At 41.6% G+C, this 16,063-nt stretch overlaps 1 protein-coding gene across 1 annotated transcript in view; it reads left to right on the plus strand.

Moving 5' to 3' along the window:
• Window positions 1-9,162: 9,162 nt before the first annotated feature.
• LOC138968504 (carbonic anhydrase-related protein 10-like) overlaps window positions 9,163-16,063 on the plus strand; it is a 65,512-nt gene continuing 58,611 nt past the window's right edge. The window contains exon 1 of the mRNA XM_070341073.1: window positions 9,163-9,568. Coding sequence (XP_070197174.1) covers window positions 9,508-9,568 — 61 coding nt within the window. The 5' untranslated portion in view covers window positions 9,163-9,507. The remainder of the gene's footprint in view (window positions 9,569-16,063) is intronic.

The raw sequence follows: 16,063 nt of genomic DNA on the forward strand, positions 1-16,063 counted from the left end.
GGGAATGGATGTACAGAAAAACCAAAATCGGTTCAGCGCTGCGCGCTGAGAGCACGCACGTGTTCAAAATTTTCCACGATTGTGTCCGGGGTCTACCTGAATATGCCCACCAAATTTGAAGCAGATCCATCAAGAACTTTGGCCGTGAATCGTGAACACACAGACAGACAGACAGACAGACAGACACACACAAGCCGTATATAGATATAGATATCTGTAACGATCCAAAATTTCGCTCGAAGTATTTCTAATACGTTGGTAAATTATTCTGAAAGCGCTTTTTGTTATGACACCCCTAAAAAATGAAGCAAAAAGTCCCGTTTTTGACGCTCTTGTGATCGACACCTGCATCAGTAGGAATAGCATAGCACACAAAATACGCAAGGTAGCTAAACAAATCAAACTGTCGAGGGCAGATAATTGATTTGACTTTCTTCTCGTATGTAAAAGTTGCAAAGTTTTTCCTATTGTGATATTTTTTCGATTTTTAATTGGGCCCTTCCGTTTTTGTCTGGTCGATTTTGAGGGTACCCTTATTTGAGCGGCGGTCACGTGATCCCTGTAAAATATATCTTTAATCCAAAAAGTGATCCTGATAGTCAAGTGAACGGCCCTCACTGGCATCTGCAGTTTTAATGACATTACACGGGAATTAGTGCTTTAATTTGGGTGCAAAATTTGTTGCAATAATTTGTTGGCCAAGTTAAGTAGATGCTATCTCAGCGTATCACCAATACGACCTATGAAGACAATAAACTCGAATAGGCATTCAGTCAGCCCGAGACCTAAAACAAAAAGACATTATCAGCACCCCAAAAACAACAGCGGAGGCAGGCTCCAGCAACAAGGAAAAAAACGAGTGTTGCCTATCAGACGCAGCAAAATGAAGTGGCTGGGACACTATCCCAGTGTTGCAACAAGATCCATCAGCTACATCCCGCCAACTTTTTAATACTCTGCTTGCTCTCCACTGTTATGTTATGGGTGCGGGAAAAAAATCGAACTGCAACCGGCCGAGACGGGAATGACCCCATGTCTATACAGACAAGTCGGCAACGGAAGATGAAGGCTGCTGGCGGGGGTTGGGGTGGGGGTAGGAGGCCGGAGGGAGGGGAGGGGTGTTCCCAACAGAATCGACAAGTGTCGAGCTGCAAGGATGGAGGGGAGGGCGGTTGTGGAGGATAGGGGCAACAGAGAGAGGTGAGGGTGGCCGGAGTCGAAGGAGGGATAGATACATGGGAAACAAGAACAGAGAGAGAGAGAGAGAGAGAGAGAGAGAGAGAGAGAGAGAGAGGCGTACCAAAACACTGGAACTTGAAGTAAAACTAAGCTTGCAAGTAGGAAGTAGTGCGGGGGTCCAGTAATTGTAAAAGGGGTGCAACATGGACGTTGAGTTGTAAATTTGTTGTTCCGGCAAAAGTAAATCGATTGAGCACAACGCGGAGCAAATCATAGCAGCAAGCGGTGGGTAGGGGTGTAGGTAAGGAAACCTGTATCCCGCGAAAACCACACACTGTTAGTCAGCCACGGAACAGAAAAGCGGACGAGGGTTATAGAAGTAAGAGTAGTTCCATGAAAGTGCCAGTTTTTTGTAAAGAGGCGGTAAAGGTGCGTGTGTGCATTTGATTGCTGAGAGAGAGAGGGGGAGAGGGAGAGGGAGAGACAATGACAATGACAATGACAAATCTGTATTTTTCGAGGGTGACAAGAATAAGCATAATTTTACATCTGGCCCTCGCCCTAAAGAGGGACTAAACTATTTTACTACAACTATGACAAGGGAAAAAAATGGTTACATAAAAACATTAATAATGGTAGAACATATAAGTTTATGTGCATGAAGCGCATTATATAGAAGCATTGTAGATCATAAGGTAGTGTTCAAAACTGGGAGTAAAGCAATAAAGATAAACGCAAAGTAAGCATACTTTGCAACAATACATTAGCTCAGCAAAACAATGTATCACAGAGCCAAATCTTCGTGATTCTGTCACAAATAAACCATAATTCCGATAATGAACAACTGTATCCAAAGAGAACATACCAATCAAGTTTATTTGTTCATAAAGTTCATTAAATGGACAGAATATTTGGTTCTAAAATAATCCGTATTGGTGGTTTGCCGTAGGCGTCCGGAAGAGCGTTCCAGAGGCTCCTTCCTGAATAAACAAGACTTGATTTAAATTGGTCTATCCTAGGAAGAGGAGTGTTTAGTTTTATAAAGTGGTGCGAATTCTTCAAAGAGAATTTTGAACAAATGGTTTTGGGTGCATTTCCTGTCATAATTTTATGCATCATTATTCCTTTGTTATAATTCATTCTTGACTTTAGAGGTAGGACCCCTTTGTTGATGAAGTCTGAGTCGGTGAGAGTAGTCTGTTTGAGTAATACTACTTTTAGCGCTCTTTTGTGTAATCTGCTGAGTAGCTTTAGGGAATCATCACTTGCTGAGTCCCATAGAGTGGATGCGTAATCAATAAGAGACTGAATATGAGCAGTGAAAAATAACTTCCTGGCTTGACAATTTAGGAAGTGTTTAATTCTAGATAAGAGGTACACTTTCTTTGACACTAATTTACTAAGTTGTTCAATGTGAGTTGACCAAGACAGGTTGTTATCGATGTGGACACCTAGAACTTTGTGATGGTCGATTTTTTACACTATATTGCCGTCAATCATTAAATCGGGACCAGTTGAGGTAAAATTCTGGCGTTTTTGTCTAGTTGTAATTATCATATATTTGGTTTTCTTTGGGTTAAGAGACATGTGATGTAGGTCAGTCCATTCTGTCAGCTGGTTTAAACTCCCTTGGAGGGATTCTGATAAACGAGTTAAATTTGTGTTACTGGAGTGAATTGTGGTATCATCTGCAAAAAATTCAGAAAAATGTTGAATATAAAGGGGGAGGTCATTAATATAATACTGAGAAGAGCAGAGGTCCTAATACCGATCCTTGTGGTACACCGTAATCTACAGCTTGCATGCTCGATGCTCTAGCGTTTGTAAGAACTGTCTGTTGTCTGCAAGAGAGAAATGAACTAACAAGATTGATAGTATCATATCCGACGCCATACAAACCGAATTTTCGAAGCAATAATGTGTGATCAATTACGTCAAAGGCTTTTGCAAAGTCTACAAAAATGGCACCACAGAATTCATTATCGTTTATTTTGTCCAACCACTGATCAACAAGAGAGATTAAGGCAATGCTTATCTCTAAATCCCGATTGTTTAGAATGGAATAAGTTGTTTTGGTTAAAATGTGCTAGGATGTGTTTGTTGATATGCTTTTCAAGTGGTTTTGATAACACAGCCAATATGGAAATTGGCCTATAATTTGAGGGGTCTCTTTTGTCACCTGATTTAAACAGAGGAATGACTTACACAACACCATGAAAAATCATTATCGACGATCGCGAATCTGCTTATATTACAACAAGTCGCGTAAGGCGAAATTACTACATTTAGCCAAGCTGTGGAACTCACAGAATGAAACTCAACGTAGTCCGCCGCTAGTGCAAAAGGCAGTGAAAATGACGAGCCTGTTTGGCGCGGTAGCGGTTGCGCTGTGGTTCATAGCACGCTTTACTGTACCTCTCTTCGTTTTAACTTTCTGAGCGTGTTTTTAATCCAAACATATCATATCTATATGTTTTTGGAATCAGGAATCGACAAGGAATAAGATGAAATAGTTTTTAAAACGATTTCGGAAATTTTATTTTAATCATAATTTTTATATTTTTAATTTTCAGAGCTTGTTTTTAATCCGAATATAACATATTTATATGTTTTTGGAATCAGGAAATGATGAAGAATAAAATAAAAGTAATTTTGGATCGTTTTATAAAAAAGTAATTTTAATTACAATTTTCAGATTTTTAATGACCAAAGTTATTAATTAATTTGTAAGCCTCCATGCTGAAATGCAATACCGAAGTCCGGTCTTCGTCGAAGATTGCTTGGCCAAAATTTCAATCAATTTGATTGAAAATTGAGGGTGTGACAGTGCCGCCTCAACTTTTACAAAAAGCCGGATATGACGTCATAAAATACATTTATCGAAAAAAATGAAAAAAACGTCTGGGGATATCATTCCCAGAAACTCTCATGTAAAATTTCATAAAGATCGGTCCCGTACTTTTGTCTGAATCGCTCTACACACACACACACGCACAGACAGACAGACACACACAGACACACACACACACACACACACACACACACACACACACACACACACACACATACACCACGACCCTCGTCTCGATTCCCCCTCTACGTTAAAACATTTAGTCAAAACTTGACTAAATGTAAAAAGCTCTAAATATGTAAAACAATCGGTTTCCTTGCCAGACAAGGAAACTCAAGGCATCCTGTCATGGAGAGAATGAGCCGAACTCATTTTTGAGCTCAGGATGTAGTAGTAGTAGCACACTTAAACACTTATAGTCGAAAACAATGCATCGGATTCGATTAATTAAATGCAGTTGGAGATCTATCCTTAAAGAAACCTTTTCTCTTCTCAGGTTTTGCCAAAAAGAAACAAGTCGCGTAAGGCGAAAATACAACATTTAGTCAAGTAGCTGTCGAACTCACAGAACGAAACTGAGCCCAACGCAACGCAGCAAGACCGTATACTCGTAGCATCGTCACTCCACCGCCCGTGGCAAAGGCAGTGCCAGTGAAATTGACAAGAAGAGCGGGGTAGTAGTTGCGCTTAGAAGGATAGCACGCTTTTCTGTACCTCTCTTCGTTTTAACTTTCTGAGCGTGTTTTTAATCCAAACATATCATATCTATATGTTTTTGGAATCAGGAACCGACAAGGAATAAGATGAAAGTGTTTTTAAATTAATTTCGTTAAAAAAAATTTGATAATAATTTTTATATATTTAATTTTCAGAGCTTGTTGTTAATCCAAATATAGCATATTTATATGTTTTTGGAATCAGCAAAGGATGGAAAATAAGATGAACGTAAATTTGGATCGTTTTATAAAAAAATTATTTTTTTTACAATTTTCCGATTTTTAATGACCAAAGTCATTAATTAATTTTTAAGCCACCAAGCTGAAATGCAATACCGAAGTCCGGGCTTCGTCGAACATTACTTGACCAAAATTTCAACCAATTTGGTTGAAAAATGAGGGCGTGACAGTGCCGCCTCAACTTTCACGAAAAGCCGGATATGACGTCATCAAAGACATTTATCAAAAAAAATGAAAAAAACGTTCGGGGATTTCATACCCAGGAACTCTCATGTCAAATTTCATAAAGATCGGTCCAGTAGTTTAGTCTGAATCGCTCTACACACACACACAGACAGACACACACACACACACACACACGCACATACACCACGACCCTCGTCTCGATTCCCCCCTCTACGTTAAAACATTTAGTCAAAACTTGACTAAATGTAAAAACACCAGGGGTTTTAAACGTAGGTTCACAACTCCAGTTTGCCATAGAACACGAACCTGTGCACAATATCACGGTAGTGATAAGTTTAGACACACAGAATCGTCACGGAAACTCACTTGCCTCTTTGAGTTCATGAACTCGAACGGGCGCACAAAATATCAAGGTAGTGAACGATTTAGACACTCGCCCTCCTGGGCTGAGGACACGAACGGGCGCACAAATAACAAATTAATGCACGATCGACACACTTGCCCTCCTGGGCTGAGGGAATCTTACCCTTTGCAGGAGAATGCACAGATAACTATACCGAGCAACAAAAGAAACGCGAATTATTTTTCGATCTTTTGATTTTAAAAAATGCAGTTAATCTGAGAGTGAGAATTTTTGGGATATAGATGCCATGTGCAGTCATGTGTAACAAAGCTGTTGTGTGAATATTTTCCCATTGTGGCTGTCTCAACGCACGGGACAAGCAGTTTCCACGAGATACACATGATGCGCGCTTACAGCACGTGCAAGCGGAGTAGGAGAAACCTGATGTGTGAGATGTGTTCACTGATGCATTAGCAATAAAAAGAGACCACGGCACGCTTTCTGTCAGTCTCATTTTTGACAGAGCCAAGATGCCAAGATTGACACCAGAACAACGCGAGTGATGGTGATGACCCAGAAGCGGTAGCAGCTGCTTTCAATGTGCATCTGTCAACAGTATATCGCCTTCAGCAACGTTTTGTCAACACTGGAAGCACTGCTGATATTAAGCGGAGTGGAAGACCTCGCGTTACCAGACTAAGGCAAGATCGCCAGATCCTGCGTCAGCATTTGAGAAACCGATTCCATACAGCCAATGAAACAGCCAGGAACACTGTCGGGAACCACCAGAGACCCATCAGTGGCCAGACAGTACGCCGAAGACTTGCTGAGCGAGACCTCCAACACTGCCGTCCAGCTAGAGGACCAGTCCTCACTCAAAGACATCGCATGGCGCGCCAGCAGTGGGCCCAGAGGATCACATCAACTGGAACTGGAGACAATGGCGAAACATTGTGTTCACCGATAAGAGCCGTTACTGCATTAGTCATGTTGATGGGCGTGTCAGAGTGTGGCAAAGAAGAGGTGAATGCTATGCTGATGACTGCGTCAAGAAACACAATGCCCAGGGTGGATCAAACGTCATGGCCTGGGGTGGAATCGGCCCCTATGACCTGTGTTTTTCAACAATCTTGGTCGTGGTCAGGGAAACGGTATCACAGCAAAGCGCTAAATGGATCAGATCCTACACCTCATGTCGTGCCCTTTTTCCAGGCCCACAGAAACTGTGTTCTGCAGCAAGATAACGCTCGACCGCACACAGCCAGGGTCTCCCAGGCCTTCCTTGAACACCATAACATCGACATCATGGCTTGGCCCGCCCTCAGCCCAGATTTGAATCCCATTGAACATTTCTGGGACCAACTTCAACGAGAGCTCAACCAGATTCGCCCAGGACCAAGAACTACCGCAAAACTGCGTCAGGCCCTTATCCAAGCCGTCAGGCAACATCCCGAGAGATGCCATCAACCGACTCATCAACTCCATAAGGCGCCGCTGCCAGGCCGTCATCAACGTCAATGGGGGTCACACACCATACTGACCATCTGTCCTGGCTTCCTTTGCCCGTGGCATCGACAGACTATGACATAGCCAAGAACATTGTTTGAAGAACATTCCACCGTTATTTTGATTCGTTTCGATGTACCGTTCATGAGAAATGAAATATTCAAATTGTGATTAAACGTTTTTCTGGAGAAAATTCGCGTTTCTTTTGTTGCTCGGTATATATTGTTCACGAGAAATCTCCATGGGTCAAGTGGCCCTGAGCATTAGAGTTCAATGCTAGTTGTTACATAGTTACTACAGAATTATGTTCCGTCTAGGAAGTGGACGTACGTAGGGCAAAACGTAGGACTCCTGCTTCCTGCATGAGTCTCTCTATCTCTTTCTCTCACGCAAACGAACCCCCCCCCCCCCCACACACACACACACACACACATACGAACGTATGCACGCGTTAGAGAGAGAGAGAGAGAGAGAGAGAGAGAGAGGGAGAGAGACAGAGACAGAGAGAGAGAGAGAGGGGGAGGGAGAGAGAGACAGAGAGAGAGAGAAAGTCTGAAAGAGAGAGAGACGGAGAGAGAGAGAGAGAGAGAGAGAGTTACGTTTCCTAAGAGAAACAGAAGAGAAAACTGTGGAAGAGTTAGGGCGAATCAGGGAGAGAAAGGGGCTGCGAGAGACGGGAGAGGGTTAAGAGCGGGGAGGGGCAAAAACTTCTTCACGTCTGAACAGTTTGTCTTAACAAGCCGAGATAGATCGATGCCCCGATGGCTCGCTGGGTCCCGCCCCGGCCCGTCCACTGGCGCTGCAACAAGACGACGAAGGGGGAAACGAAGAGGGGGGGGGGGGGGTGGGGGGGGGGGGTGATGAGGAAGAGAGTGAGGAAGATGAGGAAGAGAAGGAGGAGGAGGAGGAGCAACTTCAATGGCTGTGTAGCCTACATAACTTGCCTTGTCTACGGGCACACAGCTTTGGGGACGGGACGCACAGCTCAGCCACACTTGACGGCGCTTGCTGCTCGGGATGGTACAATGGTCCCGATGGCTTACCCTCTCTGCTCTTGTCTTCAACTGTCTCAGCTGTGACCACACTTGGTGAAGCGCTCATTGAAAGCTGCACTCAAAGTCAGTATTTTTTCACCGCAAGTTTGTGAACAGGTTCTTTGGCTTGTTTTCTTCGACAATAACACCTGGATCGTGTCTGTGAAAATTATGAATAATCCTACACGCTGAAACCTCGCAGGATATATTTCTGGTACAATTTAGCCAAAATGTAAACGACGTTAACAAATTCAGAATTATACGGCTCTCAGGATTAAGACAAAAAAGAAACCATTGAATGTATGAACTGTTCAAGCTGAAAAAGAAAAGAGAGTGAAAAAAAACACGCTAGTACCCAAGCTTTGATCACACTTGTGAAGCGCTGATTGAATTCTGGACTTCAAGTCAGTAGTTTTCCTGCGCGGTTTGTGTGCGGGTTCCGTGCTTTTTTGTTTGTTTGTTCTGCAAATAACATTTGAGTTCTGGCTGTTGTAATCAGGATTGGTGGATTGTAAAGGATTCAATTTAGCCTAAGAATTGTTAAACGCTGTTTACAGTTCCAGACCTAAAAACGCTGAATAATGCTGAAGAAGTTTGCATTTCATTTTCCAAGTAAAAACATAAAAAAGGAAGAGAACGAAAGAAAGAAAGAAGAAAGAGAGAAAGAAAGAAAGACAAAATAAGAAGAAAGATTGCTGGCAGATGCACCAAGATCTTTTTCCAAAGAGTGTTTTAAGTGACACTTGAAAAAAAACATAACACAAAGACAAAACGAACAGAGAACGCTGACAGACGCACGAAAATATTGTCAAAGAATATTAAAAATGTTGTCCGAAATAAATGTACAACCAAACAAACAACTGTTACAAAATAATGATCTCATCAAAAGAAATATATCCAAATCACCGTGAATTAATAACAGACACGTGGAAAAGATTACTTTTTGGTAGGCACAGGGGAAGGTCAGACATTTCACATCAGACAATTGAGTGAAAATGATGGCATATCGCTATGCAACCGTTGTGGAAAGTACTTGGCTGCCTACAGATCGATTTTAAAATGTTTGTTCTTCTTTGAAAGAAGCAAATAGGAGAAAAGCAAAAGATCTTGACATAAAACGCTCAAAACCTTTCTCAACCTCGAATTTGAGGCACTAGGTTTAGTGTACTTGTAAGATGAATCATTCACATATCTCATCAATGATCTCATTCCGTTAGACTGGCGTCATCACATCGTAATCATTTTCTTTCGCTCAAGAGCAAGTTGTGGAGTAGCTGGTGCGTTGCTTGCCGGAGGGTTTTGTGGTGATGAGCAGCAAGACTGACGGCCCGTGACGCAATAGAAGCAGAAGGACTGACTGTGAGTCACAAGTGTGTGTCGCTGTGTGTACCATTCTACCGCAACTCACTGAACAACAACTGACACCTTGGCCTGCTGCTACTTACCTCCACGATGCGAGTACTCTCCAGAGTTTTCCTGGCAGCATTACACTTTCTTCTCCTTTTCTGCACAGGTAACAAGGCTGTAGTGTGTGCGCTTTTGTTAAGCATATATATATTTACTCCTTGTTCTGTCTGTCTTTTTGTCTTTGTTCCTTTGTTTATTGATATATCCGTTCTAGGTTTGTTCGCGAAAACTTTTTTTTGGGGGAAAGACTTTCTTTTGGGCATTCTTCAGTTCATTACTTAGAATTTGTTTTGATATAAATCTTTCCTCTTCCCTTATTTATTGAGATTATTCCCGATCACCGTATTTTCCGACACCTTCTCCTTCTGCACGTTTTAGTTTGGTTTTCATGGTTTGTATTCGATGGAACATAATAGTTGAACATTTGACGAAAGATTTTGTAAATTTTTAAACCTAAGTCGGACACAGTAATATAAGTTATTATTATTATCCCCCCCCCCCCCCCCAATATGTTTACAAATCGTATGTTTGACCTATGTTGGACATAAGCTTCATAATGTACAACATTTCTTTCAAATTAAATTTAAGTATGTGCAGTTGAATATGTGTCTTCAGCATGTAGTAATATAAACACACATTAAATACATAATGGCATGTACATGTACATTGATGACACATTAACATTTTATTTCCTTTCTGTAGACCTTAAAATGCAGAACAAATGACACTACGCTCCGAGTGACGTCACTGGGGTCATTTAACGAGCATGTTACCAGGGCTGGGCACATGTCGCATTTTTTGCATTTTTTGCGACTTGGCAGACATGTTTTGCGACCAGTTGCGAAAGCAAGTTTTGCGAAAACACGTTTCCGCCCTAATCTCACTGGCATAAGTGACTATGCAAGCAATAACAAGCTATCTCGGATCTGCAACAGGCAGATACTTTACCGTATATCTACGTCTAAAAACCGTATCACATCACAGCAGGTGTGTTGCAGTAAATGAAGTGTTTGGAACTGAGCTACTTCCTTTTTACATTTGATCAAGCTTTGACTAAATATCTTTAAATAGACTGGGAATCGAGACGAGGGTAGTGGTGTGTGTATGTGTGTGCGTGTGTGTGTGTGTGTGTGTGTAGAGCGATTCTACTTGACAGATCTTCATGAAACTTTACATATACATTCTTCCAAGAATCTTTTTTTTTTCGATGAATGCATTTGATGACTTCATATCCGGCTTTTATTGAAAGTTGAGGCGGCACTGCCACGCCCTCATTTTTGGATTAAATTGATTGAAATTGTGGTCAAACTATCTCCGAAGAAGCTCGGACTTTGGGATTGCATTTAATCTTGTAAGCTTAACAATCAATTAATGAGTTTGTTCATTGAAAATCTCAAAATTCTTATAAACATTAACCTTTTAGTAATCGATCCAGAAAAGATTTCATCTTATTCTTTATCGTGTCCTGCATCCAAACATATATAGATATGCCACGTTTACTCTGAAAATGTACTCACAATTAAAGAAAATAGGTTCAATAGGCGCTATGTTCGCATGCTCCGCGGAAACGAGCTTGACCTGTCTCAGTGTACGGGTTTAGATTAGCGAAGCCTTAGAACATGTAGTCTCCGTGTTGGCTGTTTTCAGTGCTGATCTTTTAGTTTCAGGCCGACAAATTGATTAAATGTTTTATATCGCTTCACGGGATTTGTTATCTCAAGTACGGTTTTGCTAAAAATCTAAACATTATTAAATGGAGTGAAACGGGGTGTCACGATGAAATACATTATAAAAGTATTAAGACGACAGAACTATTTATTAGAGAATGCCTTTTCCTTCTTTGTGCTTTAGTTAAGTAGTTATTTAGTTAGTTTATTAGTCAGCCAGTCACTCACTCTTTTAATTAGTTAATCAGTCAAATAGTAATTCACTTAGTCAGTTAGTTAGTTAGTTAATTAGTTAGTTAGTTAGCTAATAAGTTTGATAGTTAGAAAATCCTTTATTCACTTATTTGTTCATTTATCTATTCCTTCACTTATTCATTTATTTACTTATTTATTCACGTGCTTGGAGACAGGGTGGTGGTGGATGGGAAGAGGATCATCGTTGTAAATATATCTGACGGACGAAGACATCGGCCTCCAAATCGGAAGGTCGTGAGTTCAAATCCCAGTCGCGGCCGCCTGGTGGGTAAGGGTGGTGATTTTTATGATCTTATGTGCAGACCTGCTAGTACCTTATCCCCCTTCGTGTGTACACGCAAGCACAAAATCAAGTACGCACGGAAAAGATCCTGTAATCCATGTCAGAGTTCGGTGGGTTATAAAAACACGAAAATAACCAGCATGCTTCCCCCAAAAGCGGCGTGTGCCTGCCTGAATGGCGGGGTAAAAACGGTCATACACGTAAAAACCCACTCGTGCAAAAACATGAGTGAACGTGGGAGTTTCAGTCCATGAACGAAGAAGAAGAAGAAGAAGAAGAAGAAGAAGAAGAAGAAGAAGAAGAAGAAGACGTAAAGATATCTAAGTTTTTGTTCAATAACTTGCATGTTCCCAGTGCACCCCCTTACCACTGAACTTACTGACTCCATCCCCAACCAGCGGCGTACCGCACCTCATACAAATTATCAATAGTCTCGTCCCTTAAAGCTAACGGCCTTCTTTAGTAGCGAACAAGGCAAAAGGATTGTGTTTGCATGGGTACTGGCTCATGTGAGAATTCGAGGACACGCAGCAGCTGACGTGGATGCAACAAAAAAAAAGCCCCAGAATACCTGATCACTCACAACCACACCAAGTTTTCAGAATTCAAAGATCAAACTAATCAGTATATTCGACACCTGTAGCAGAGTGAATAGGATGTATGTATATTTGAAGAAAACAAACTTAATAAAAAATCTTGCCCAAACTCTCTATGAACTTGCAACAGTGCTTAATGGAAGAGAGAAGACAGTTCTCTGATGCCTTCACATTTGCCATAGTTTCTTTACACATGCATTGCTATTAAGCGTAAAGAATCCCCTTACTGTATTGGATGCGATCAACCTTGGACTCTAGAACACAATGTAATCAAGTGTAATGACGTGCAGGAAATTGGGGACCTAACATTACAGTGCAAAACATCTGATGGTTTTATTCTGGGACGTATTCTGAGACAATTTGTTAAAACTGTTTCAAAAAGATCAAGATTTTTTTTATCAAAGTTTAAATTACCGATTGTTAAAGAATCTGAGTTTTAAGGAAACTTCTACATTTTACTGTGATCAAATGTGAATAGTTTTTAAAGACTTTGTCGAGAACGAAACGGAGTATAAGATCGATACTAATCGGTCTTGGGATGGACCCCTTGGTTCTCGAGACAAAAAAACAAAAAACAAGCAACCAACCAATCTTCTTGTGTCAGGCGATCATGTTCACCACAATATTGTACACGAGATAAGCACATTCGTACACTAAAACACATGCCAGTGTGCCAATGCCCAGGTGCTTTGTGAGCAGAGTAAACTTTATGTGGATGAATTAATTTTTGACACATACTCGTATTGTAATCTGCTGATTTATTCAAATAAACATAAAAACCTGTATAGAAAACAGCCTGGCTGTTGATATTCGGCATGTATCAAAGTAAAATTGTGCGCGTATTCCATGTAAAAAAAAACCTGGACAGTTTTATGTCGTTAACATGATGGAAGGCCAGTATCTCCACAACCAGAAGGGAGAAAGTCGACCAAGCGCGACAAAATCTGTCACTTTCTAAGATTACTGCCTCCAGTTTTTGTTCATCGTTAACTTAGGAACATTGCCACATTTGATTGTAGTGAGAATTTCGTTAATGAGGAGAGGTCATCAGTGTTGCAACGCAAGGATCTAAAGTGTCCCTGATTAGTCATCAGCATTTGAACAACCAGTAAAAGACTGTGGCCTCTTTCAGCTGTCAAGACGATATCGTGAGTGTGTGTAGTGTGTGTGGTGTGTGTGTGAGTGGTTGTGTAGTGTGTGTGTGTGTCGTGTGTGTGCCGTGTGTGTGTGTGTAGTGTGTGTGTGTGTATTTGTGTGTGTGTGTAGTGTGTGTGTGTAGTGTGTGTGTTCGTGTGTGTGTGTGTGTATAGTGTGTGTGTAGTGTGTGTGTGTGCGTGTATATGTGTGTATGTGTGTGTGTGTAGTGTGTGTGTAGTGTGTGTGTGTGGTGTGTGTGTGTGTGTGTGTGCAGGTCACACCCAGAACAGGTCTTAAATAACCAATGTCTGGGAACGTTCGGTTGCGTCTCCTCGACAGAAGAATCTGCAGTGGGGCGGGAAAATAGCTCTTTAATTTGTGGGACTTGTGCATACGCAACCAATAATGAGCGCCCTAAGTGGATTTATAGCCCGCACTTAATTGAACGTACTAACGAGGACGAACCGAACCCTGACCACTCTGGCAGACATAAGTTGATTTAGTTGGCGGATTACAAAGGATGGGCATCTGCCTACGTCATCCTTCAGGTTACTGACACACGCTTTCAACCAACTGTGATTTTTTCTTACAGTCAGCTGCAGAACTACCTATTGCTTTTTTTGGAGCACATGCTGGTGTAGAAGAAACACTAATTCAAACCATGAAGACAACCAATTTGTCAAGTCCTTGAGCCAGGGACTCCTTCCTTTTGAGTCCTCCGTCCGTTGGGCTTGCCCTTTCGAGCAGGGAACTTCAGTAGTTAAACAATTGAAATTCCAATAGAATCGTCAAGACAACCGCCCCCCCCTCCCCCTCACCCCTCTTATAACAAATGATTACGAAAAGCATAGTATGTGCATAGTTCTAGACTGCAAGGTGCACCTCCTTGGGGAGAAGCTATACCATTTTTTAAAGGGTCGCAAGGAAATATTCAAAAATATTATGCCGAAGCTTTACGGTGGCTAAACGGACGTAACGTCTTGTGGATGGGGTTTTCAAATTTTGAAACCAAAAGAAATCAAACTAAGCCGAACAAAAATGAATCGCATCAATCAATCAATCAATCAATATGAGGCTTATATCGCGCGTATTCCGTGGGTACAGTTCTAAGCGCAGGGATTTTTATTTTTATTTTTTTTTATTTGTATTTTATGCAATTTATATCGCGCACATATTCAAGCATGAGCTCTTCTGTGATCCCCCCAGCCCCCAGTTCCCAGTTTGGATGAACAAATGACGCGCCGAATTAGCCACGAGCAGACTTCTTTAGCGCTAGAGGCACGCAGTGGTCTGAGAGTGAAGCAGCCACACAAGGCGGATTACCTCCCATCCCCTCCCCTTGCCACAGCGCCATGTCAAGAGCGACTTGATCGCGACGTTTGACCGCAGTCAGCTCTCTGGCTAAACACTCCATTTCATTACCGTCCATTCACCGCCCTCCGTCTCTACGAGGCTTGCGTGGGGCAGCGCTCAGGCTGTGCTGCTTAGAATCGCTCGCCTTGAACTTGACGTCAGTGTCTGATGACAGTTTCCTAACTACTACTACAACCACCACCACTAATTGACATCGTGTTCTTCATTGCTAAGTCCTCGAGGCAAGTGCGCGTTCCTCCTGCGTCCTTCGTCTCTTTGTCCTCCTTCTGTCTTTTTTGTAATAGCTTCCAAACTATCCGAACTCATAATAGGTCATCTGTGCTACGACTTGCGAGTCTTATCTACGCTAAATGTCAAGGTCATTGTATATTTGATCAACCATAAGAACAAGATAAACATTTTATATCGATAACAAGCTAAATGTGATGTGAAGAGAATAACATCCGTTTCAGTATCCCGAATACCTTACTCCTTTTCGGTACATTAAGTTTGCTTCTTCACCCTTTTGTTTGAAAGCAACACAATTAACGACACTTTGTCCCTGGGGAAATAGGTGAAAATGAATACGACCCAGTCTGATTCTGTGGAATTTTGCTACACGATGATTAAGAGGTGTATATTTGTCAACTCCTGACTAGCAAAATCGTTTTACCAAATTTTCATATCGATTTCCCTCGCTTGAGTTTGTCTATAAGCAGTTACTCAAAACGGTATTTTTTTCCAAGCAACGCAATACTTAATTCTTAACTGTGTATATATGGAAGCCGATCGGTGGTTAGGATTAGGGTTAGGATTAGGGTAAGGGTTAGGGTAAGGGTTAGGGTTAGGGTTGGGGTTTGGTTGTTCACGACCTGAGTTAATCTCCCCATGTTCAATCACTCAATCAATATGAGGCTTATATCGCGCGTATTCCGTGGGTACAGTTCTAAGCGCAGGGATTTATTTATTTTATTTTATTTTATTTTATGCAATTTATATCGCGCGCATATTCAAGGCGCAGGGATTTATTTATGCCGTGTGAGATGGAATTTTTTTTACACAATACATCACGCATTCACATCGGCCAGCAGATCGCAGCCATTTCGGCGCATATCCTACTTTTCACGGCCTATTATTCCAAGTCACACGGGTATTTTGGTGGACATTTTTATCTATGCCTATACAATTTTGCCAGGAAAGACCCTTTTGTCAATCGTGGGATCTTTAACGTGCACACCCCAATGTAGTGTACACGAAGGGACCTCGGTTTTTCGTCTCATCCGAAAGACTAGCACTTGAACCCACCACCT

Source organism: Littorina saxatilis, linkage group LG6, assembly GCF_037325665.1.
Source record: "Littorina saxatilis isolate snail1 linkage group LG6, US_GU_Lsax_2.0, whole genome shotgun sequence".
NCBI lineage: Eukaryota > Metazoa > Mollusca > Gastropoda > Littorinimorpha > Littorinidae > Littorina > Littorina saxatilis.